Consider the following 26,900-nt stretch of genomic DNA (forward strand, 5'->3'; position numbering starts at 1 on the left):
TCAAATTTTGTTAGGTTAAAAAAGCTTAGAATTTTGATGATATTTACACCGTCTCATTACACAAGGATTCTTGTGCAACATTAAGCTTTTAAAGCCTTATCTTTGTCAATGAGTTTGTATCATGTATTTCTGAAAATAGGGTTAGGATATTCTATAGAGAGTGGTAGAGGAGTTAAGAAAGTAACTGGTAATTGCTTTTTGCTGTTAAGTAATAAACATGATTTATCGATCTTTTAGAACAATTTAAACAAAAACTAACATTTCAGGAAGATTGTTGTGTGGAATTTTGGCAAAGTGTTAATTCAAAACCATTTTTACCTATCCACTAAGAACATGACCATAAGATTGAGAACTAAAATATAAAAAAAGAAGATATGGTATGATTGCCAATGAGACAACTATCCACAAAAGACAAACAATGACACGAACATTTACAATAATAGGTCACCGTACGGGTCAACAATGAGCAAAGCCCATACCGCATATAGTCAGCTATAAAAGGCCCCGATAAGACAACGTAAAACAATTCAAGCGAGAAAACCAACGGCCTTATTTATGGTATAACAGTACAACATAATAACGAACTACAAAAATCAGGTAGGCAAGAAATAAAAGTGGACGTGGCCCGTTTATGAATAAGAGTTTTGTTCTGGCGTAGAATGGTGTGTCTTCCTTCGGACTGGTATCGTTTGTACTTACACTTTTATCTGACACAAGTGTGACAGTCTAGTACAACGTATAGGTTTTAATTCATATCACACTATGATCTTCTCGTCCAAAATAGGCATTTAAAGTGTCAACTGCCTTGGATTACTGATGATACCTTTTTGACTGTACAAGATTCGCATTTCGACTACAAAAATTTCTTCAATGATGAACCCCAGCCTAAAGTTTTTGAAAAAAACTGACAGTTTAATATGCAGACGTTGAGTAACAAAACAAATGGACCCAAAGTTTAGCCAAATTCGCATAATGAAGAAGAAATGTCCATGTCCAAAACATATTTTAAAAACATTTTTAAAACTTTATTGTTCCTATTCTTTTCTAAGAAAGGTAAGATTACTAATACAATACTAGTATGCTCTACAATTGTTACGAATAAAAACAATCCAAGTGAGTTCAACCTAGCATTTTCATCTTTTTTTGGTTAAAAAAGATTTACCACTGCTTTCGCAGCCTATTTTGATTCATTATAGTGGTTCATAGGATACCAATTTTCGTTGATTTCGTGGGTACCGGTTATTCAACTAAGTTCTTATTATCTACAGGCTTGTATGTAGACTTTGACAAAACCACGAAATGAAATACCACGAAAATGCTAGTTTTTTTTGTAATGACAGTTTTATTTTAGATTTCGATTTTTGTTACACTGTTTAAAACGTTGAGATAAGAAATAATTTTATCTATGACGACCCGTTCAATACAGTCATTGTTAAAGTCATAAGAAACGAGGGACCGGTGAAAAATTATGTTCTTCCAATTCTTGAACCAATGCATACACACATCATAAACTTAGTCTTCTGTGCACGAATTTTTAATTTTTTCGTGTAAATTTCGTATAATCGTCAATTTTTTTTTCAATCGGTCAGTGTTGTTGTGAAAATATGGCAGGTAATTAAAGTTCGTGTTTTCTATTTTTATTTTTGGTAGATCAAAAATCATCTTAGATTCAATATTGAGCTAGAATTAAGGAGCTCCAATATTGAATTTGTGATGCTCGCATAGAGTTGTACCATATTCGGTGAGCATATTGTCGATAGCAGATGCGTGTTGCTTTTCTCCACACTGTTTGAACATCGAAGCACAGATTTTCAGGCCGTTTACAAACCTGTAATCAAAAATAAAACATTGCCTATGGATGTTACCAGTACATATGCATTTAATCAGAAAACTCTGTGATTTGAATTTATTGGTTTGTCATGCAGTTATCTTTAATGAAAGACAAATTTGAGTATCACATAGGTAGACACTAATTATGATTTTCGTTTTGTCAGGGCTTGGATTAAATCAAATCATAGTACAATAAACGCATGCTCCAAAAAGGACATGCTGCTGTTTCAGATTATGATCTCGAGGTACTCATTTTTGTTTAAAACATAGCCGTACTTAAAACATATATTTGTATACTCCACACATGTGTTCCTGGTAGCTGCAATTACTTTAAAACAAAACAATAAAGTAAACACAAAGAATAGTGCTATCATGAAAATTGAAAACTGAAAAGAACGGATCATATAGTGTCTTTTAAGTCATAATAAAAATAATGTGCCACTAAATACGTTTTTAATTAACAATTTTTAATTGTTAAAATATAAATTTGACCGCCCATTATTGAAATAAAACGCTAATTGCCAATAATAAAACTTACCCACACGTATTTGGATTATAGCTTGTAAAAGAATCTCGGACACATTCCGCGAATCTAGATCTGAACTCTGGTGCATTGTAGCATGTTGTTAAACCTTGAATGTCTGAAATGTAAATAGCATTATATTGATTACTAGTAATTGGCGCTAAATATATAGTTAACAATGATAAGACACTGCTTAAATCTATATCGAAGCCCTACGTTAGTTTTCATACACCCTAAGGATGACGAAACAATCCCACAAAGATATAAAGCATTCTCATGTTCAACCCGAGTCTTTGCATGGTTCCTACAAACACCACGTACAATAACAGACAAGCAGCAATCACCAGGTATTTAACTTGAAAATTTGACAATAGGAGATTAAGTGGATTGGCTTAGAGATTGGAAACATATTTATCTCTGATGACTCTATGTTTTTGGTATTTTCTCATTCTTTCCTGATATAAACTTTTTTTTTATCTTGTCTTTATTTCTGAATATTTACTTGTTCCACTATTCTGAGCTTAAAAAATCGAAATTTAAGTCTGATCTAAAGGTCCTTTTTGATCACTGGAAACCTATCAACAGATAAGAAACCATATATTTCTATACAAAATTAATCAAAAGTAGTCATTGCATATAAAACACTTGATACCAACATTCAGTATTCAATTAGTTAAATCTTTGCTATCTATGAACATGCTGAAAACATAACATAAAGCGTGATGCATAGCGAATAACTTGCACAGCAAGTTTTTTTGCAGTATGCATCACATTTTTATGTTATTTCGAACAGACAGAAATTTTTTTACAATGATTGCTCATAATTTAATTCGTTTTCAAGGAAAAAACGGAGAAAAATGTTGTTGACGTCACGGTTACATTATTAGACAATAAAATTAAAGTTATCATTATTTTCGACTTCAGTTAAATTCAAGTAGCCATAATTGTTTGAAAAATGTCACCAAAATCTGTTGGATAGCTCATCCACTGTACCGTGACCTAAACATGAAAATATAAATGTCATAGACTGTAAACAAAATCGCCGATGCCTCACAACAACAATAAATTCAATAAGAAAGAAAAGCAAATATAAAATATTTAACAGATAAAAACAAGTGTGCATGTACAAACATGCCAAAGTCTTAATGAGTCGTTAGAAATTACTGTAACTTTATCTACTACAGGTTTAGTCTACTGAATAAATAAAGGCAACAGCAGTATAACTCTAATATCTAATGCAAATGATAGACAAAACTTTGTTTGTACTCAACACAAACAGCTCTTTCCATTTCAGTCATAAGATCAGTCACATAATCCATCATTTTACACTTTTTCGCTTGCCTTTTTACAGACGGATTTGTTCTACATTATGAAATATCAACGTAAAAATCTGAAGAATGGAAGATGTTATATAAAATATTAAAAATGAACTTATTTTTGCAGATATCACATTTAACCCTTTGTTCCCAAATTCGCGGCAATTTATTTCTCGCGATTTTTTAAAGTTTCTTGATGATTTTATCGGGATGATGTAAGTTTTACACAATCGCAACGTTTCATATACGCTTTATTTTGTCTACTCGGGGACACTCTCCACAATTAGTTGATTTACAATATAAGAATAATTTTCTACCTCAATACTTGTCTTATTGAAAACTGTAATATTTTGATGGACACATAGTAAGTTACATACATGTGTATGATCAAATATAATCAAATCTTAAAAATGAGATAGTTTTGGTATTTTATCGTTTATATTGAAACCATCAAGATTAAAGTTCATAATAATCTGAAATTGAAAATGCTAGTACATTTATAAATTTCTACGACTGAACATGATTTACATGCCGATGAATCTTTAGTTTGTGATAAGTCAAGGTACATATAAAGGTATGAAGATAGTAAAAAACAGCATATAGTCCAGTCAATCTAGCTTAAAATAGACCCTAACCCGAAAGTAATTGCAACAGAAGGTTTTTAAGTTTTAATCTTAAGCATTATATCCCGAATATACACAAAGAAAAGTTCCATAAAATCTAACTTGATGAAGACTAAAAAATTCACCATTTAAAATTCCTAGGGATATTTGCATTAAAAAGAGAGATAACTCTAGAAAAAAAGGCAGAAATATCTTTACCGCTTCTATTCATCAGAATGTATTGATTATTGATCTTTTAGCGGTCTTGAGAGTATCACAAACAACTCTAAAGGTGTTTTCATATATTTTATCAAGATTTAATTTGGATTTCGTAATTCGTTAGTTGACCATTTATTGAATTTTTCAACATGTCACGGAAAAGAATCTCAAATTTAATAAAAATAATAAAGCATGCATTCTTCTTTTTGTGGTTTAAAGTGTCTTTAGATAAGTAAGCTGCTAAAATAATATAATATACAGGTATAAACAAATTTACACATTATATTTTCAAAATGGTTACAATGCTTCAAATTTGCAATTTCGTAAATGAAAAAAACACGAAAAAATAAAACTACCCATCACACTTCGGTTTTGTACATTTCATGAGCTGGAGACTATATAATTTAGTCAAACAAAAACTTAAAAGCCCATCAAAGTATCATATTTATATAAATTTCAAGAAAAACAACCAAAACCTGACCAAAAAAAAGACTCATTTTTAAAAGAGTTATCTCCCCTTCCAGAGGAAATTAAAAATACTGATTTTGAGTTTTCCTCAAGTAAGATTTTATTGGGCTTTTTTTCTGTGAATATAAAGGAAATAATGCCATAGATTAGAATTAAAACATTGAAACATCGGAATGCTGGATAACATTCTCTCGGAACACACAAGGATGTACCTGCAACTGTATAATAAATTTTCATCAGAACATTTACTAGTTTGTCATCACTCATGTTCAATTCTTGCACGTGGCTGGTGAAATTCGACACCAATCGTCTAGGATTGCGAGATTTCACATCAAAGGTCGATGGTTCTCTTCGGTCATTCTGGCTTCGCCCGTTAATAAACACAGACCAAGTTAAAGAGCACAATACTATCGAAACACTGACTAATCAATCAACCATGCTAGAAAATTCGGTAACTTGTTAATGTAGAATTGTAATGATGCTGATACATTATCTGATATTCGTGGAATAGAATAAGTGGTACAGGTTAAGCCGTAAAAGGAGTGTCTACGGGAAGTTTTGAGCGGTTGAACCACTCGGGGATGTAACTTTCCCCAGCCGTGTCATTGACCAAGTATGAAATCAGCAACAGGAAACAAATTCGCACCTTGGACAATTGTATACCCTTTTTATCAGTATCAGACAGTATAATTTTAGCGGTACTATTTCTGTTTCATGATGAGCATAAAAAACATACAATACTTACTTGTCAAGTGGGATCTATGTCTTCAATCGTTATATTTAAGAATATTAACAATCATGAAGTACGACATTACCATCCCCAATTGGTTTGTCAAGCCTTTTTGAAATGAAGGAACGGTATATTTGAAAACATCTCGAATTAAGACCCCGATATTTAGTTTTCATGTTTGCCAACCACTCCGTTTATGCTTGTGTTCTACGCAAATATTATTCATGGAAAGCCAACGAGTTATTTGTCCATTTATTATAATAGAAGCCAGATTTAAAGAGATGACAATGTAAACCTAGACAAAGGAACATTGAGATGGTGTATCAGGTGTGTGTGGTGTGTCAGGTGTGTGTGGTGTGTCAACACTACACAATGATAGGGAGAGCAAATATAAGCACAACATATTAAAGCGCAAGAAATCAGCCTATGTATATATGTTCAATAACTAACGCCTTTGCAATTCAATAAATACCTAAGTATACAGATATATCATGATTTGGTGGTGTTTGTTAAATGACTTCTGGTATATATTTCATGTTTAGGACGAACACATATTTTCAGAAAATACAAAAGGTACTTATTGTAAGGTTTTGGTAAAATAGGACATTGTGGAGCGAAACATCTATGTTCGACGAGAGATACAATTATTGACAAATATCAAGTTTGCCATGAAAAATATGGTACATGATAAACGAAGAACTTGTCCTCTGAAATGGCAGCAACATTTAATAGTTGCGTCAATATTTCATGAATGTTCCAAAATCAAAACAGGATATTTCTCATTCCAACCTATATTTTTAATTATTGAAGAGCTTGCAAGTTTTGTATTATTTAAACTTGAATTAAGAATGTACTCAGGTCAGGTTTAGGAATTTGTGTCGGATGTCACCATCGGACTTTACCGCCGAAAAGATCAATTTAAGTTCCGGAATGTGTTATTTCACCAAATAATATCCTGTTTTTTACGATATACATTTAACGTGAAACTGTACTTATGTATCCCGTCATACTTTGAACCACACAATTATTTTATTTATTATTATTACTGTAACTGTTAAGTCTGTTTTTGTTAGATCTACTTTACGTGACTCTGCATATATGTATGCCGTCATACTTTGAACGACAAAATTATTTGTATGTCTACCTGTGCGAATTTCAAACGCGACATTTTACACCTGTACTGAAAACTTCCCATCCTTTATGGGTAGACTTTACATAAATAAATCAAGTCGTATAAGAAAAGCAAAATGAGTATGTTAAATTTGATGTATGCCTTTTTGTGCTTCTTCGTTACATTCATTGTTTTTATAGTAATATTAAAATGATAACACAATATTGACTGCTGTACCCCATTTTTTGACATTTTCACTCTTTGAGTATATATATGTTTGTTTTGTTCATGCATCGTTGACAATGTAATGGCATTTGATGCGACTGTCATAGAAGTGAGAGGTTTAGCTAGCTATAAAACCAAGCCTGTACCAAGTCAGAAATATGACAGTTGTTATACATTCGTTTGATGTGTTTGGACTTTTGAATTTGCCTTTTGATTTTGGACTTTCCTTTTTGAATTTCCAAGGCACAGACGAAATGAAGGATTACAAAACCAACAGCATCTTACTTGTTGAAACGAGTTTGATCTGAACGTTTTATGGTGAAGATGAGCATGCAATTTTTTTTATATAAAAAGCACGGAAAGTATGGCATTCATGAGGATAATTAAGAAATTGTGATGTGTTAATTACATATCATTATAAACAAGTGTTATGGTATTTAATAAACATGCTGTGATTATCATAAATGCCAGCACTTTTTTATCCTTTATTTGTCTCATTTGTTTTAATAACAAAGTTTTCAAGTGTTAACTTGTCTTAGTATACTAACTACAAGGCATCGACCCAGTGGTTTAAATATTCCAAGATTATAATTTAGTACGCTAGACGCACGTTTCGTCTGTATAAGACTCATCAGTGACGCTCATATCAACATATTTCTAAAGCCAAACAAGTACAAAGTTAAAGAGCATTAACTATTCAGTGTGTTTGTTATTTTACCTGGTTCATTTAACAAATTTCATATAAGTTTGGACTATATCCCGGATACTACATGTACCAGTAATATGTCAATCATAGTGGTGTATGGAATTATTGAAAGGTGTACATGTCTGTATGTCTGACATGGTTCATCTGACCGTGACACCATTTTCATACAAATTTGATGATGTTAAGTGTATGTGGTACTAGTAGGAACAACTTTTTTCTACATACTTTCAACACTAATCGAATTATTGGACGAAAACAGTGCTCTCTAGTGATGAGTCAAACCACAATAATACATTATTATTGAATTTCAAAGTAACAAAGGCCGTTTATATTTGCACTAGTATTAAAAACCTGACTATGAGAAGGGAATCAACATAAGCAAACGTGATACATCAACTAAGATAGTTTACTAATTAATTCGTTGGATGGTGATAAAAATGTTTTTGTATTTATGGTAGATATTCGTCAAATATTTAGAATTATGAAGTCAAAGTTTACGGGAACCTGTGTGATGTTATGTAATGGCGGACAAATTTGCATACAAGTGTAAATACGTCTATTCGGATATCAAATTTCTTTTCTGTTTACTATTTGCTACTGTGACAGTACCATACGGGCATGGACATATATAAACTCAACATTATGATTTGTTTCGATTATCTAATGCAAATGATATACAAACCTTTTTTATACTCAACACAAACAGCTCTTTCTATTTCAGCCATCATTTTAGTAACAAAATCCATCTCCTTACACTTTTCCGCCTCCTTACACACCGATTTGGACTTCAAATGGCTGCAAATGCAACATACAATATTAACATATAAATCTATAGAATATGAGAGCTCCTCCTTGATTCTGTTACTTAACTTAATTTTACGGATACTTTCTTTCGAGTTTATCCATTTTGAGCCGACTTCACGAATAACTTTGTCCTCAAATTTCTTATTTCTTCAAATTTTTAAACATTTGATTTATTTTCGTACTCACGAAAGTCACGAACAAAAATCGCTTGAAAATGAGTGGTCTCACAGAAATTGTAATCTTCTACTTTCATATCAGTCTGTTGTAGAAAACTGTTATACTACGTATGTTAACCTGGTGGTCAATTATCGTTGATGTTTGATTTCTTGCTCATTTACGTATACCACACATATTTTTTAATTTATTGCTTCAAACTCATTTTTTTTTATCCGAAGTTAAGATACGATTTTGCATATTGATACTTACAATTTCAATATTCTTCTTAGTATAATTCACAGAAAAAGAAAGCATATCTAATATTGACACAAAACATGTTTTAATTGCTCTTTTTAACAGTTAACCAATGCTTGTAAAACATTATTTGAAGTTTAAACACACAGGTAAACATTTAGTCAACAAAAAAATTGTGACAAGATCTTGCAATATTTATATAGTTACAAGTAAAGTTGTATTCTTCCTACGCAGGGATTTAAACTCATTCTATTGAGATATCGAGACTTCATTTTAACTATTTAATTACAGAAATATACACCTACTGGCATAGCTCTTCAACTGTTTCTTCGCTGACATCTTTTAAAATATCGCCAGCATAGAAGAAGTTTCGAATATCCAGAAATCTGTAAGAACAACTAAACACTGGATAGCATTCTCTCGGAACAGACCATGATGTTCCTGAAACTATAATATTTTTTTGAAAATTCTTTAAACTATCAATACTGAGGTAATGAGGTGAAATCCCGCAAGGGGCAGTTGTGCTCGCCTCATTCTATCTTAATTGACTTGAATTGTCAGGTTATCTCTCAGGTGACGACTGTTTCCTCAACCAGTATAAACTGACAGCAACGAAATAGCAAAATACAGTATTGAAATCGGCTTTAAACACTGATCCATCAAATTAGAAAATTCGATATCTTGTTAACGATGTTTTTTAAGACGATATATATGTATAAGTTATCTGACATGATCACAATGTAAAAACTCATCAAGACTACCTGACATATGATTTGTATCACGAGACTCGTATGGTCAATAATAGACTCTTCATTGACTCTCGAATCAAAATACAAAGTAGACCTTATAAAAAACCCCGATATAATAGGGAATTTAAACCCACAAAATTAAAAAGTTGTGCCAAATGTGACCAATAACTAGTGGTAGAAAAACCGTGTATTAATAGACATTCATCAATCTTTCGACAGTTTATAGAAAAAGAGCATATAAATGATATGTTTTGCTTGTTACTGGACTGATTTTGTTACGTCTTCATTTAACTTTTACTTTTATTTAATTATATTTTGAAATATTAACAGATCTTCAATACGAAATCACAATCGGCGCTCGGTGTGCAAGAAAAAAGGCATAATTTATATGAATTTTACTTAAACAAAGATTTTTACCACTGTTATTATACATGGAATTCAGATTGGCATGTGCATATTACTCCGTTTAATCCAGCGTTCTACGTTATCTGTGTTTATGGCAGGCGGAACAGGCATTTAAATTATAATACAAGCCTTAATAACATTACAGGTACCAATTTTATTGCACCAGATACGCATTTCGACATTACATGTCTCTTCAGTGATGCTCGTTGCCAAAATATTTGAAATCCAAAGCTTATATAAAAGATGAAGAGATATAATCCAAAAGGTCCAAAAAGTATAGCCTAGCCAAATCCTTGAAAGGAATCAGAGCTTTGCATGGGGGAGATACATTCCTTAATTTATAATAATTTCTAATATTTTGTAACAGCAAATTTTAAATTAAAATTTGCTGTTACAAAATATTACAAACATATTCATGCCAGTACCGAAGTACTGGCTACTGGGCTGGTGATACCCTCGGGAACTAATAGTCCACCAGCAGAGGCATCGATCCAGTGGTAGTAATAACATTAACGGTACCAATTTTTTTTGCACCAGATGCACATTTGAAAGGAACAGAACTAAGGTTTAGTATTATATTTATTCTATATTAAGTAAAATGAAAACTGACACAAACACGTGGTGATATGATATTGTTGCCATAAAAATATTATCAATGCAGAAAATACAATATTGTTTACAATCAAATATTAGTACTTAGAACAAAAAATAACTTACCCGAAGCAACACCGACGAGAACGAGTATCAAGGCAAACATAGTTGAACTAGTCGAAACAAATTTGGTGTAAATGTGTTGTGCTGAATATAAAAATGTCATTTATTTATATATGTGAGCGCATAATAAGTACAATATTAATATAAATAATTGACGAATAATAATGTGTTAATTACAGAATATAAAGTACAATAATTGTTGAGATAATTTACAACTAAATGTTCATATGTTCATTTTTTTAATATTGTATAGTAAACGCGGTGTTATAATCATAAATGTCAGCACGTTTTTTTTATCTACTTTGTCAATTTTGTATAAATACAATGATTTTCCAATCAAGCTTATCTTGCTTGGAGTTACTGACAACAATGATTTAATTTGATATAATGTTAATTTATTTGTCATGATTTTTTCCCAAAAATGTAAAAAAAGTATTTATCTTAATTTGTTTTTTTCCAGGGCTTGAAAAGTTCATAGATAAATGAACTATTTATGCCTGATATAGCCCTAAAATATATGAATTACTGTGTTTAGTTAAGAATTTAGTAGTAAGCAAGAGTTAGATAATTAGTTTTGAAGGTCATTCTTACATACTTGTCTGTGTTTTTTTTTTGGTACAAACTAAATAACGGTTGTACAATTGCTTCTTACAATGTTACATTTAGCAGATTTGTGCCTTACAAATTGATTGATTTTACAAAAACAATCTCTGAAACAGAAGATTTAAGCAGAAGGAGACAATATGTATGAGTTCTTATGATAACACATAAACCGTATGCATAAGAGCGAATTCAATCTTATCAACTTTTGTCTTCGTCACTTATGATATTTAAAAAATCGTATTAGACAAAAGCAACAAAGTAAAATGAGTTGGATTAAGATGAAATACGTATACATAAAACTAGGAATGTGGTATGATTACCAATGATACAATTCTCCACAAGATACTAATTGACGCAGACAATATCAACAACTATTCGTCATCGTACGGCCTTCAACAACGAATAAAAATCCAATACCGTATCGTCAGCTATAAAGACTTAAGAAAAAACAATTGTTCAAACGAAAAAACTAACTGACACGGCATCAGATCCAACTATAAAAATCAGATTCATATTTCATATTTTTAATGAAATATAAATAAAAATCATAAAAGGAAGCAAAATAAGTCTGAAATTAATCGAATAGAACAGAGAACTTGCATTGGAACGAATAAAATGCCTGGTAGGTAATGAAGTTGATTTTCAGTGTAGATTAATTAAAGAATGACTGTATTTTTTTCCTGTCTATGAAAAAATGGCATACAAAATGTAATGAACACTGAATAACTCTCGTAGTATGTTATTTTAAAGTGTGCACCACATTTTATAAATATGTAATATCGAATCGATAGATAAACATATTACAGTCGTTACTTATTTATAATCTAATTCTTGGGGTAAATCTTCAAAATACATATATCACTGTCTCATGAAAAAAATATTTCAATGAGCTGATAGAAAAAATATCTTGTCGGCCTTGATTTTTATAGGGCAGGACAAGTAACGAAATTATAATTTGCTTTATCATGCAGCTCAGATTGACCACAGAACAGAATTAGGAAATAAGACGAGATTCGGAAAACTAACCAAATGTTTTAATTATATGATACCGACTGCAGCTTGATTTATCCTTCGGGAAGATCATCAAGCGTTTAAAAGTTCATACCAGTTAAAACGAAAACAATTCCGTATTTAGGAGAGGAACAGAGCTTTATTCACTAGGCCTGCTTTCATATGTCACGTTTCATTCAAGGTTTAATAAACAACAAGAACTATCTTTGAAAAAGATATCCGACGTATTTAAATTTGAGTATATTTTAAAACTATCATTTCGATAATCGTCAGAAGCACAATGACTTAATGATGCAGAACCTCTTTAATAAAATCTCCATCTGAAGGTTACTACAAGAAATACTTTACTAAGTCTACTAGTTATATTAAGGCAATAATATATAAGAATATTGTGATGACACTTACAAATTTTATTTGTCAAAAAAATCTAGTTCAAATAAAAAGAAACAAATATACATTTACTACTGTTTACATTAAACTTAATTCATGGTTAACAAAGCTAGAAACTATTAGAAGTATAAGTAGTTTCTTTCTGTTTACATTCACCAAAACCCCGCGGAAATCTCACATGCGTAGGTGCGTTCTTAAAGTCATGTACGTTCGTACAACAAAGTTTACATTAAAAATTATATAATTATATAATTGTCCCGAATAAACAGCTGTCATGGATGCAAAGGGCTATTGGAGAAACAATTATTTTAATAAAAATATAAATCTTTGTAAGATCTAGTTCAAATATTTATGGTTTTTCACTTGCTTTCCATCACGATATAATTAACCAGACGTTTTTTTCAAACACAACCAAATCACCCACAGCATTTTGTCCAATCACAGAAAGAATTTTCGAGCATGCGTATTCTGTTGCCATAGTTAAGCGTCCTTAAGTTCAAAGGGCACAAACCGAAACTATACCGACTACGTCGGGGAAAAACACCAATACATTGCATGATTTACTGTGTCACTCACATTAACTTGTCCAAGGTGAGACATCCAAGGCATTCAATTTGTAAAAATAACCATTATCTGATCAAAGTACGGCCTTCTACACGGAGCATTGACTCACACCGAACAGCAAGCCATAAAGGACCCACAAATGGCTACTGTAAAACCATTCAAACAGGAAAACCAACGGTCTATTCTTTTCAAAAAACGATAAACTAGAAACAATTATGATTCGAGTCACATCAGCAAACGACGACCACTGAACACCAGGTACCAAAAAAAATGAACAGAATTGTAATAGTTTTGACGCGAAACATGTGCATGAGCTGCCATACCAAGAATTGATCAAGCTCTTTTATTGATTAAAAGATGATTTCTAATGCAACGCATATGGTAACTTATTCAGCATCCACATACGTTTAAAATTGTTGGACATATTGCAAATATTTATAGTTTTTCACTTTCTTTCCATCACGATATAATTTCCGAGACGTTTTTTCAAACACAACCAAATCACCCTGCATGACATCATATTGTCCAATCACAGAAAGGATTTTCGAGCATGCGTAGTCTGTTGCCATAGTGAAGCGTCCTTAAGTTCAAAGTGCACAAACCGAAACTATACCGATAATAATTCAGTTAGTGAAAAGAAAACCCCGGAAAAGCAAAGTTTATACAACGCGTAAGAGTAATTGGATCCCATACTATGTGAAATATAGAATCTACAATTGACGAGGTACTTTTAAAACTGAATGTATGAACATTTTGTTATAGAAAAGTTTGATGATGTTTTTTAAAACTACCATTTGATAATGTGTTTGGTATGACATAATGAATTTGCACATGTAACAAAATGTAGTAAAACCATTAAAAATAATGTTATTCAAAATGTGCTCTAAAAGAAACATTTTTTCACAAAGCCAATCACAAAATTTTTTTTTTTTTTAAAGTCAGTTAAAGAAAAAAAACCGCGTACGCAGTACACGATACCCCAATCTCACTACCATTTTTTGTATGTTAAGTGGACCGTGAACTTGGGATAAAAACTCTTATTGGGCATTACAGTCAGAAAGATCATATTATAGGCAACATGTGTACTAAGTTTCAATTTTAATGAACTTCAACTTCATCAAAAACTACCTTGACCAAACACTTTAACCTGAAGCGGGAAAGAAGAACGAATGAACGGACGGACGGACGGAAGAACGGACGCACAGACCATAAAACATAATGCCCCTCTACTATTGTAGGCAAGTTCAGAGTAAAAACGATTGATAACCAAGAATCTTCAAGATGATCAAATACATACTGCTAGAAATTCACAAAAGCCCAAAACCATCAAGTCATATGAAACTCCGAATTTGAAAAAAAAATTAAACATGTTACAACTTTTTGCACTTGAATGTGTTAGTTTCACTGTAAAAGAATTGAAAATGAACTTTTAAAAAAAAAGAAAATCATTCATATTATCAAAATCTTCATAAATGTACCAATTTTATATTCTTGACTTCGAAGACACTGATTTGATGATGTTTTCCCCGTATGCAGTGACCTTAACTACGAGACCTCTCGTCATTACTTCGACCACCGAATAGAACAATTGAAAGAAAAACCGCGATGAAAGAATGTAGACACACATGTCCATTTGAAAGAAAATAGAAATAACGGATTCTTAAAAAACAAATTTAACAACTGTAAATGAATAGTTTTTATTACAAATATTTCATGTATATGAACACATGGTAAATTAAAAAACCAAACACGCTTTCCCTTTTCCGTGTGCTTTGTCCATCTGCCTTTTAACGTTTCTTTATACATATGACGTGGGTGTCAACTTATGAATCCCGTCATTGTGTTATTGTTGTTTGGTAAATTATGATACTTTTTCTACATGTTGACATTTGTACCTTTTATATATTTTAAAAAGAAGATGTAATATGATTGCCAATGAGACAACTCTCCATAAAATGTCTGTTTGTTTTGTTTACAAATTGTTGTCAATATACAGAAATTTGATGCTACTGTCATACAAGTGCGAGGTGTAGCTAGCTATAAAACAAGGTTAAATCCAAAATTTTCTACAAAAGAAAATGCATGTACCAAGTCAGGAGTCTGACATTTGTTATCCATTCGTTGATGTGTTTACGCTTTTGATTTTGCCATTTGATAAGGGACTTTCCTTTTTTATTTTTCTTCGGAGTTCAGGATATTTGTGATGTAATTTTTCCCACGTACTCTGGAATATCTATGTTATCGAAATAATTGAACCAAAACGTGTATATATACTAAACTAATTATTGCCTGCACATATGTTATATTAATTGCTACAACGTATTATAGACAAGTAATATTTCATTCTGTTCTTGTTGATCGCAAGTCAATTAACTCTGAGGTTGTTGCCTAAGTTTACCAGATCGTGGCATTGATGAACACTACACACAGAACAGGAAAGCGTGCCTGATAAGTGAATTGAGAGAGGCATGAATTTTGGATCATCAATGCTCTTCAACTTTGTACTTATTTGGTTTTATAAATATTTTTGATATGAGCGTCACTGGTGAGTCTTATGTAGACGAAACGCGCGTCTGGCGTACTAAACTATAATCCTGATACACGTTGTGATTGGTTTCATGCCGTCACGTGTTGACCCCTATGAGACCATAGGGGATTAGTAAATTGGTCTTCAAAATTCCACCAAAGGGCAGTGTCAGGCCTGAATAAGAGCTGCTTGATTGTGAAGACGAACTTATACTTCCAGACCTTAAACGGATGTATAACAGACACGCAACGGATACAAACCGGAAACGAAACGGACGAGTACTATACAAAACGGACGCCTAACGGACGTACAACGGACATTTTATCCGTTGGACGACAATTCAAAGTTTTGAATATGTTCAAAGTGTTCCACCGGACAGAACGGACGTCAACGGATAACACGTACGCTTAACGGACTTGCAACGGATATGGACGGACGTTAAACGGATAAGAACGGACGTCTAACGGGCATGAACGGATTAAAAAAAAGCTATCCGGTAAGGTGTGATCGAGTCTTTTACTTCGAAGACACTAATTTGATAACGTTTTCCCCGTATGCAGTGACCTTAACTACGAGACCTCTCGTAACTGCTTCAGCCACCGCATAGAGCAATTAGGCAGGAAAAAACAGCGATTAAAGAATGAAGACACACGTGCTCATAAAGAACAAATTAAAAAGAGGGACGAAAGATAGCAGAGGGACAGTCAAATTCATAAATCGAAAATAAACTGACAACACCATGGCTAAAAATGATAAGGACAAACAGACAAACAATAGTTCACATGACACAACATAGAAAACTTAAGAACAAACAACAACTGTAAATGAATAGTTTTATTAAAAAAAATATAAACGCATGGCAAATTTGGAGTAGGGGCAATAAGGGCCAAAATCGGCCCCAGCCTAGAACAAATTCATTTTTTCTGAAAATCATGCCTTAACAATCCACTTTATAGAACAGAAAACATTTTGTTCATATCTCAAGCCGTTTTTGCGTGAGAAACATTTAAAACTGATGTCAAATAAATAAAAAAATCGTCTTTTTCTATGGAATATTTTTATTTGTAGCCATTTTGAAATTTCAATGTAGCAAATCCTGTTTTAACATTCAGTTGATAAGGGAAATGTTATTTTTCAAGTCATACATTGTACAAATGCTATTTCATAAAATTTGCATACAATTCATGTTTATTATAATACCATAGTTACCGTTGCTATGGCAACAGAAACATACCTAAAAATAGTGAAATCCTATATAAGCGCTTTCAGCTAGCTTGGATGTTAAATTGTTGGACAATATATTTCGATTTCCAATATAAACATAATAAAATCTTGGTCATACTGACATAGATATACATAAGAAGATATGGTATGATTGCCAATGAGACAATTGTCCACAAAGGCCTTAGTTTTTTTTCCCTCGAAAACATTGGAATTCCTTGATGAGGAAAAATTATATGAAATATTTGTTTAAAATTAACGGAGAATTTTTTTTCAGGAATATTTTAGAAACTTTTTGACTCAAATCAAAATGTCAGTAATAGGTCCTATTTCCATTGGAAAAAACACGAATTGTCCTATAAAATTCTGTATAATCATTTCAAAATGATTATTCTCTCTAAATATTTTACACTTGATACACTTGAAGACACTTAATTTTTGAAAATGATTTTTTTTTAATTTAAAATTTTAGATATTGACATTGTTTTTTAATGATTCTTTCTAAAATACTCTTAAACCAAGATCTTTTTTCTAAGATGCCCAGAAGATCTGCTCAGAAAAATAATCAGATCTACTTGGAACAAAATATACCTGTTCGAAAAAAAATCAATTAATCAATTAATTGATTTGTAATTGGGTCGTTATCTATCTCAACTCTCTCTTAATACTTTCAAAGAATCCTATTAAATGTGGACATCTACACTGAACATAGAATTAACAATAGGTATATGCATTCAGTATTTGTTGCAAAGAATCTAGTAATTTTTTTTATTAATTCTGCATTATGTGACAAATTATTCTTTATTTTCTACAGTCCGCAATTTTCCGTGAGTAAAGAATGGATATACTCTTAATACCAAAGTCACAAGCTATAAAGAACATACACTGTCATTATGCTTTATCATGAAAATAATTTTTAATCAGTTATGTACTTATTTATTAAATCTTACAATTAATTGCAAATACATGTAGTCATATGAAAAACATGTATATGAAAAACTATGTTGAACTAGTAACTCAACATATCAGAAAAAAAATAAGTTATTGTCTGAGAGATTCGAAAAAACGCACAAACTACAACTTGATACATTTGGCCGCTGCATGACAAAAGATGAAGACATTGTGACATGAATATTAGTTTTTGAGAGAAAAGGAATGTGAAGAAAATATATTTTTGACAAACGGACGGTCATAAGAACGGCTTAGGTGATTAAAATACATGTATATAAGAATTCAGTCATATTAACCCGTGCATTAATTGAACTGCCTTTCTGTAAGGTTTAAAGAACATGGATTGGTTTTTTTTCTTCATATACACCTATACATAAAACCAGAGAGTACACTTTTACACAAGACACATTTCCTGATAACGGATTTTCGTAACAAGTCTTGTTACGTTGCTGTCTTCAACTGGAAGTTGAGACTCCCCTTTTTTATTAAAAGCTGGCATTTTTGTTTGAATACCCATTTCTTGCAGTAAGTCAAGTGCATCTCTAAAGCCACGGTCAACAATCATAATATCATCCTCAGCCACCCATTCCTTAAATTCTTCAATGTCATGTTGGATGATGTGCTTCATTATTTGTGCATCGTTGTTTTTTTCCGTCGCTATAGTAAGGTCCAATTACACTTATAATGTAACCAGAAGTTGTTACAAAGACCATTGGTTTAACCAGTGGTCGATGTTTGTGCATGCTATAACATTTACGTTGGAACTTGAATTGTGAACTTTTCTGGATATAGATATAAGTGCCATCTGCTACTATAATTGCTGGATACATTCCTTTTCCGAACAGTGATTGCGCTAGAGGTCGAGTATGCGATGTTATAACCTCTTCCCTACTTATATGATTAAATCCTAGATTAGATGGAACAAAATTTTCAGACAAGTATTTTCTAGCTGATGCAATAGCACGTCTTACAGAATCTTTACCAAGATTAAAAAGTGTTGATAGAAGTTTATTTGATAAACCGGACTTCAATTTGGTTAGAAATATTCCAATACAAGTCCGGACACTACGAGTCCGAGAATCCCGTAAATTACCCTTTTGGACAATTGAACATAGGTCATTAAAGTTTTCCTTAGAAAGGCCTGTAAGATTTAAAATGTCTGAGCTTGTAAGGGCATTTTCTGTGTCAAAGTCAATTCGCCGCTTGCTTCCTCTCAAGGCCATATCTCGGATTTGCGTAATAAGGTCCATTAAGTCAGTACGGTTAAAAATGGACGAGGACTGCGAATGCGAAATTCTGTCAAGTGCATCAGGTAAAAATATTTCATTGCACAAGTGTCCTGGACAACATCTGGCACCAACTGTGAGAATAATGAGTTTATCCAAAAAGATATTAAATCTAGCGTTTGTTGGGACAACTACTAGCTTTGGGCCTCGGCGTTTACACACAACACACTGCGAGTGGCCACCGCCAGCTGATGGTATAGGCAGTGCGATACTTGGTGGAGATTTACATGGATGGCATCTGGCATACTTTGCTGGAGGGACGTACTCCGTGTCATCATTAATTGATTCAGATATTGTAGTTTGTATTGGGCATCTTACATTTGTGTCAATTTCTCGAGAGCATCGTATCCTGCATTTATTACATATTACACTGTTAGTGTGATTAATTTTGTCATGTTCAATAAAAAACTGCTGTAAACATTTACGAAGTGATTTATTGTTGGGTCCAATAAGTTTCCGCCTGTCTCTGGTTTTTGGTCTTTTTGAACACAAAATGCAAGTATAGTTTCTTGGGGTTGACATTCTCTGAAAATTAGAAATAGAAATTGTTAAACACTTAGCACGAGGTAAATCAGAATAAAATAAAGAATATCCAAAGTGTGATTTAAATTGAGAATATCAAAGTGCGTACGTTTGTTGGTGTGTTTATTTGTCTGCTTTGTTTTCTTTTTTGTAAAATTTACATGTCAATTCCTTCACGAAATATCAGTTTTGAAATATGCTGTATTCAACCCTGATTGCTCATACTTAATTATCGTTTTACGTTTACAGCTGATTTCCTAATGCTTGTAGAATAATACTTTGGATGGCTACACACATTTGATCAAGCTTTGTAATAACAATTGGCATCTTCAAACAATATATACTCCGACATAGTTAAACATGTATATATAATATTTACATTTCATTGGGGGCTATATCCCAATTACAATTTTATACAATATACAAAGAAAACAAACAAGCTTACCGAAGTCTTGCTCTACATGTATTAGGAAATTAGCTGTAAACGGAACCTACTGACAAAAGTGTTCATGTCAGTATCAAAATCACGGATAGTTAATAATAATAAATAAATACTCTTCACTCTTCACATATAAGATATACAGCATAAAAACATGGATTCAAAGACATAACAAATAAACATTTATAGGACAGCAACCACCACCCATATAACAAAACACAAACAAAAACCTATTGACCTATAATGGTTTACTTTTTTAAATTGTTATTTGGATGGAGAGTTGTCTCATTGGCACTCACATCACATCTTTCTATATCTAAACAGAGGGAAACATATAATATTCAACAAAATAATTCCACTCAATATTAAAAACTCTTCTCGAAATGTAAATAATGCATGCTCTCGTCAAAATACGTTTACCATAATAACTAGAAGTTAAAACACGCAGTCTTAATCCTATACTCACCTTAAGATCATGAGTTCCTATCAAGAACCGACATATCCATGTCACCCATCACACGTTTGCATTTTTAAACCAGCTAAAAATCTGTTGAAAAAAATTCAAGATTATCAAAATAATGTATATTTATTTTGAACTGAATATGATAGGTTATTAAGAGAACATTTTATGGTTAGAATGTTTATCAAAATTACCATGAAAATATAAATAACCATTCTTTCAATTATTATTACTTTTATAGCCGCACATTATAAACTGTCAAAAGTAGTATGTTTGTTTCTGTGCCTGATAATATAATGTTATCAATTAATCATCTTTAAATCATAGGTTAATTAAACTCTTTATTCGAGCACAAAATGCTTTGAGAAAATGAATCAGTTATAAATAAGGAACTACATGTATACCTCATTATGGCACCATGTAAGTGACAACTGCTACGTAGTACATACAGGTGAAGTATAATGTCTATTCAAAACAACATGTATACTGCTCTTCAGTAAATATCTATAAAAAAAAACAGTTCATCATTCAAAATCACTCTTCAAAACGTTATGACAAGATAAAAAAGCATTTATGCAAAAAAAAAAAAAATAAAAAAAATCGAGTATCGATCTCGGCATCTTCGCCTTTTGATACTAAAGACCTTATCCTCACGGCCATCGCTGCAACTGTCTCTTGAGTGGTAAATAAGAGGTACTTAAATTCAACAGTACGTAAGAAAGGTTTCTTTAGCATACGACACCTAAAATATCAAATTGTAGGATAAATTGTGATCTTTTCATTGTTTATTTTAATGTTTGTATTCATAGTATAATGTTATAGAAAAGTTACTCTCAAAAATTCCTAGAACAAGTATTTTCAAACTCCGTAAATGATTTCTAAGTTTCTTTTTCATCAATCGCGCAATATTTATATTACGAACTGTTAAAAAATATTGCCGTGAAAGCACATTTCTTGTGAAAATACCGATTTATTTATGGTATAATTTTATTTTCTTACGGATCCATGCAAGTATTGAGTTTTTCAAGTTAAAATCGTGAAAATACTTTCAGTTTCATGTACCGTGAGAAGATATGACATAATGTATTGGACCCCGCATATTTCTGTTTAGATAAATCGATAAGTAAATGAATCAACATACCCTTTTGAATTGCAAACGAAATTGATAATCCTATGCACAGCTATTCTCAAAAGTTAAGCGAAATAGATCGGGTCTAAATTACTGCTGGTAACTATAGACGCTTTCCTTTTGTACCGGGTTGTCCTAAAAGATGTCTTCTTTACTCTGAACCGGCTATTTTCAATTTCCGCAACTTCTTTTCTATGATCATGATTATATATAGAGTGATCAGACAATCTAAATATTTAATATGTCACAAATCAAATAAGTTACTGTAGAATAAAGTTTTTTAATGATTTTTTTTTTATTTTCTAATTTTTCATCGGACATCGATCGTTTGACAACTATGCCTCTCTATTCGATCTACAGTCATGTCAACAATAACCACCAAAAAGACTAAGGAGACTAAAAGAAGTGTTTAAACAATCAATATTGAAATAAATAATATTAATTTGCATCACGTGGAATTCGAGATGTATTTGCGAGTACACTGGTAATCTGAAAGGGGTTTAACGTCAGGTGTTCAATGCCTCCCGTGAAGAAACGGTTCAGCTTTCGACAAAAAATTCAAACCCTCCGCAGGCATGTGCCAAAAAAATATTTTGCTACTATCTTGTTTGTTTATAGTTCCGTTTATCGTTGAAAGGAAATTTTGGCACATGCCTGTGGAGGGTACGAATTATCGTAAAACGTACTGAAAATCTTTGTTTTTTAAGCAATAATTAGAAATCATGGCGTTTTCGAGGTTCTATTGTGACGTCACAGAACGCGATTTTTGCCGAAAATAACATGTTTTTTGAAAACACACTTTATAATTATTATTTTAGTTGGTAATATATAACTGTAAAGGAACTTTGTTTTTTTGTGAAAATTGGGGCCGATTTTGGCCCTTATTGCCCCTACTCCTTTTAAAAAAAACCACGCTTTCCTCTTTCAATGTACTTTGTCTATATGCCTTTTTACATTTCTTTATACACATGACTTGGGTCTCGATTTATACATCCCGTCATTGTGTTATTGTTGTTTCGTAAATTATAGTATACTTGTCTACAATTTTTGATAATGTACTTTTTATATATGTTGACATTTGTACCTATTATATATATCAAAAAGAAGATGTGGTATGATTGCCAATGAGACAACGATCCACAAAATGTCTGTTTGTTTTGTTCACACGTTGTTGTCGATATAAAGAAATTTGATGCGACTGTCATACAAGTGATGGGTGTAGCTAGCTATAAAACAAGGTTAAAGCCACCATGTTCTACATTAGAAAATATACACGTATGAACCAAGTCTGCAGTATGACATTTATTATTAATTCGTTAATGTGTTTGAGCTTTTGATTTTGCCATTTGATAAGGGACTTTCCTTTTTTACTTTTCTTCGGAGTTCAGGATATTTCTGATCTTTTTTTTTCCACATGCACAGAAATATTAATGTTATCAAAATTATTGAACCAATACATGCATATATACTAAACTAGTTCTTGTGTGCACATATTTTATATTCATTGCACGTCTATAATGTTTTATCGAAAAATAACATTTAATTCTGTCCTTCTTGATCGCAAGCCAATTAACCTTGAGTGTGTTGCCGAAGTTTACCAGATTGTGACATTTATAAACCATACACACAGAACAGGAGAGCAGTGATTTAAAAAGAGACATGACACTTGTTTTTTAAAAACTTGTATATGTGTTCCTATTTGTTCAATTAACCTTTTCATTTACAATAATTGTTAAATAATCTTTTGTATTAAATTTGTTCTTTACTAATCTGTTTTTTTTTACACCCAGGAGAACATATCCGCGCGTATTTGCGTTTTGCTGTGGCCTTAAATGTAACGACAGATCTCCTAGATAAAATCACTGTATACTGCCAAAAATCTGTACATTTATAAATAATTTGATTAAACATAGCAATTCAACTGTATATATATATTTTTTTGATTTGATGTTTCACATGACATGGTTGAAGCTGTTGCTTGGGTTGAAGATTTTTTTTATTGTTTTGCAATCTTTAAAAAAATTATTGATGATATTCTAATTTCGTCTATTACCGAGGAATACATTCTCATTGAAGTGGAATCTTAAAAAAAATTACTTAAGCCTCTGGGTATTAATATATTATATAGTGTAAACAAATATAAAATAAAAGTGCAGTTCATTTGATGAAGCTAATAAACTACATACTTAAAAGATATTAAAATGGGGATAAACATGTTTAACCCCGCTGCATTTTAGCGCCTGTCCTCTGGCCTTTGTTAGTCTTGTATTATTTAAAATTTTAGTTTCTTGTGTACAATTTGGAGCTTAGTATGGCGTTCATTATCACTGAATTAGTATATATATTTGTTAAGGACACCTCCGGGTGCGGGAATTTCTCGCTGCATTATAGACCTGTTGGTGACCTTCTGCTGTTGTTTGTTCTATGGTCGGGTTGTTGTCTCTTTGACACATTCCCCATTTCCATTTTCAATTTTAAAACAATGAACTAAACTGCCACATAAAATCTGACATACAGTTTTATCTCGTCATTAAACGTAAGGGTTATTATAGCATGTATCCTCAATAACTTATAAGCATACCGAAAGTCAGCCTGCTTATTGAAATGATATCAAATATATATATTATTAAATTTAAAGAGCTATTTTATATAGAAACAGTAGTGTTACGAAAAATCACCAAAAAACTGAACTTTGATGAAAATTCAAAACGGAAAATGACAAAAAAACCAAACAAACACATCTAGCTAGTAGACAACAACTTTTATATTCCCGACTTGGTACATGTATTTTCGTATGTAGAAAACGGTGTATTAAACCTGATTTTAAAGCTAGCTATACATCTCACTTGTATGACAGTCGCATTTAATTTTAATATTCCGGTGTTCAAAAACCATAAATCAATTGAGAAAAACAAATAAATCCGGGTTACAAAACAAAACCGAGAGAATGACATCAACTAATTCTGAAGGATATAATTAGCCCAGTAGTAAGCACTCTTTTTTATTGACATGAAATATTATTCTCTGCAAAACTCACATAAAAAGTTGAAATATTCTATACATTATGGCTTAACACCCCAAGACAGCATTAACCATTTAAACCTTCTTAATTTTTGTAAATGACTTGAATCAAATATTCTTCAACTTCAATTTGGCCATCTAGCTGTTTGATAAAAGCGCTACTCATGAGTCTTATACAGGCTAAATGCCTGCCTGGTGTATAGAAAATACTCCTTGTATCTTTAAAGATTTTCATTGTTAAAATAAATCACTATCGGCTTGTTGTTGAAAGGTGTAAGAAAGATTTAATATTAAATTTTAAGTGTTTAGTTAAATGAACGACATCATATTAAAAGTAGGGTTGGGTATACGATGTAGTATGGCGTTGTCCTGCCTCAAAGTATGTCTTAGAGGAAACGAGAGAACAGCTGGAGCCAGAACTCCGTCCTAATACCTTGTTTCATTTAGGTTACCAAAGACGCGTATGTGCTATTGGGCGTTCCTGGTTTGTTATTCCTCCCCATACCACAATTCTGTTACCAAAAACCGATCTGTTTCTTGTACGAACGCAAAAGAAAATCGTTCATTGCGCCTCCGTTAGACCCTGTCTTAGTCGCCGCTAAATTTCAAATTGAATTTAGATTCATCGGTAAAAGAACCTTTTTCCATATTACCCATTCCATCCAATCCGTACCCTTGTCTATTGAAGATGCGCCATTCTGTGATGCTGCGTAAGGATAGGTCCTTTCAACGGACGACGAGCTATTAGACCAACTTGACGTAATCGGTTACGAACTATTTGAACAGACATTTTCTGTGTTATGTCTTCCGTGCAGTCGATGACACGTTTACAAATCGATTCCGCAGATGAATGATGCGGATGTGGCTGTCTTTCACGTGAACGTCCACTACGGACGAGTATTAAGATTTACAATAGTCATTCTAGAGAAATTAATATAATTTGCTACCTGTATTTTAGATATTCCTGCTGCAAACACCCCATCAGCTCGTTCCCTCTCATTTTTGGCGTAGACGGGGCATTGCCTTACGTGTAATTTTTCAGTTTTTTTATTGCGACCTTTTGTTAACAACCGTGTTCGACACAATTAATAACCAAAATGACAAATGGATTCAATCTCTGTTTAAGTAAATTTTTGGAAAAATTGTTATTTGTTTGAAAATTTGATACATAAAATATTCAAGTTACTAGTTTTCATAATGAAAAGATTTGATTTAAAATATGTTTTTTCACAAATTAAAAACAAAGTATATATACACTTTCCCACGTATTGCTGTCCTTCTGGATTGAAAATCTTAATATCCATTGCTCTTGAAATGAGTTATAAGCGGTAGACTTTGTTTTCATACAGTTTTATCTTTATACGTAAAAAGGCATTTCTTACAAAGTATACGTACTTGTGTGACATGTATGATCAATTAGTTTTTGTTATCCTGTCATAACCGTGTAACAACGATTATTTGGACAGGTTTGCGATGATACGCGATATTTATTTATACAACATTGACTCTGACCTGGTAGCTGCACACTTAGAACTTTATTGGTTATAAAAAGTAAAATCACAAAAAATACCGAACTCTAAACGGAAAGTTTCTTATAAAATGGCAAAAAGAAAAATCTCATACACATCAAACGAATAGATAACAATTGTCATATTCCGGACTTTTTTTTATTTTCTTATGTTGAAATTGGGAAATTAAACCTGGTTTTATAGCTATCTAAACTTCTCACTTGTATGACAGCGCACAGATTTTAATTATATTGACAACAACATATATTGTGTGACAAAAACTAATGAACGAGTAACTATTATAGTGGTTATTATGGGTATTACCAAGATCTTGCATGAAACCTCCTGGCGAAAGGCAACACTAAATCAAGCATAATTCATATCCTGCATGATCATGTTACCTAAAAGATTTTAAACGGACATGACTTTTCCCGTTAGAGAAACCGATTATTAGA

At 32.1% G+C, this 26,900-nt stretch overlaps 2 protein-coding genes across 2 annotated transcripts; both read right to left on the reverse strand.

Annotated features, from left to right (window-relative positions):
• Positions 1–1,635: 1,635 nt before the first annotated feature.
• LOC134726892 (uncharacterized) lies at positions 1,636–10,929 on the reverse strand. Its single transcript, XM_063591293.1, has 5 exons — positions 10,817–10,929; positions 9,251–9,392; positions 8,413–8,525; positions 2,369–2,471; positions 1,636–1,828 (listed from the first exon to the last, which is right to left on the reverse strand). Exons 1-5 carry the CDS (start codon positions 10,914–10,916, stop codon positions 1,687–1,689), a joined length of 600 nt encoding a protein of 199 aa, XP_063447363.1. The 5' UTR covers positions 10,917–10,929; the 3' UTR covers positions 1,636–1,686.
• A 6,841-nt stretch (positions 10,930–17,770) lies between these two features.
• On the reverse strand, positions 17,771–20,876 carry LOC134724777 (uncharacterized). The gene is made up of 2 exons (XM_063588024.1): positions 20,794–20,876; positions 17,771–19,891 (listed from the first exon to the last, which is right to left on the reverse strand). Exon 2 carries the CDS (start codon positions 19,886–19,888, stop codon positions 18,686–18,688), a length of 1,203 nt encoding a protein of 400 aa, XP_063444094.1. The 5' UTR covers positions 19,889–19,891; positions 20,794–20,876; the 3' UTR covers positions 17,771–18,685.
• Between the last annotated feature and the right edge of the window lie 6,024 nt (positions 20,877–26,900).

Source organism: Mytilus trossulus, chromosome 7 (genome assembly GCF_036588685.1).
Source record: "Mytilus trossulus isolate FHL-02 chromosome 7, PNRI_Mtr1.1.1.hap1, whole genome shotgun sequence".
Taxonomy (NCBI): Eukaryota; Metazoa; Mollusca; class Bivalvia; order Mytilida; family Mytilidae; genus Mytilus; species Mytilus trossulus.

Bases quoted from the DNA above. Each gene is read 5' to 3' on its own strand.
- LOC134724777 (XM_063588024.1), bottom strand. From the start codon at position 19,888: ATGTCAACCCCAAGAAACTATACTTGCATTTTGTGTTCAAAAAGACCA.
- LOC134726892 (XM_063591293.1), bottom strand. From the start codon at position 10,916: ATGACATTTTTATATTCAGCACAACACATTTACACCAAATTTGTTTCG. The intron at 9,393-10,816 runs GTAAGTTATTTT...AAAATATTATAG, and splicing joins TCTCGTCGGTGTTGCTTCGG to TTTCAGGAACATCATGGTCT. The intron at 1,829-2,368 runs GTAAGTTTTATT...TTTTGATTACAG, and splicing joins TATAATCCAAATACGTGTGG to GTTTGTAAACGGCCTGAAAA.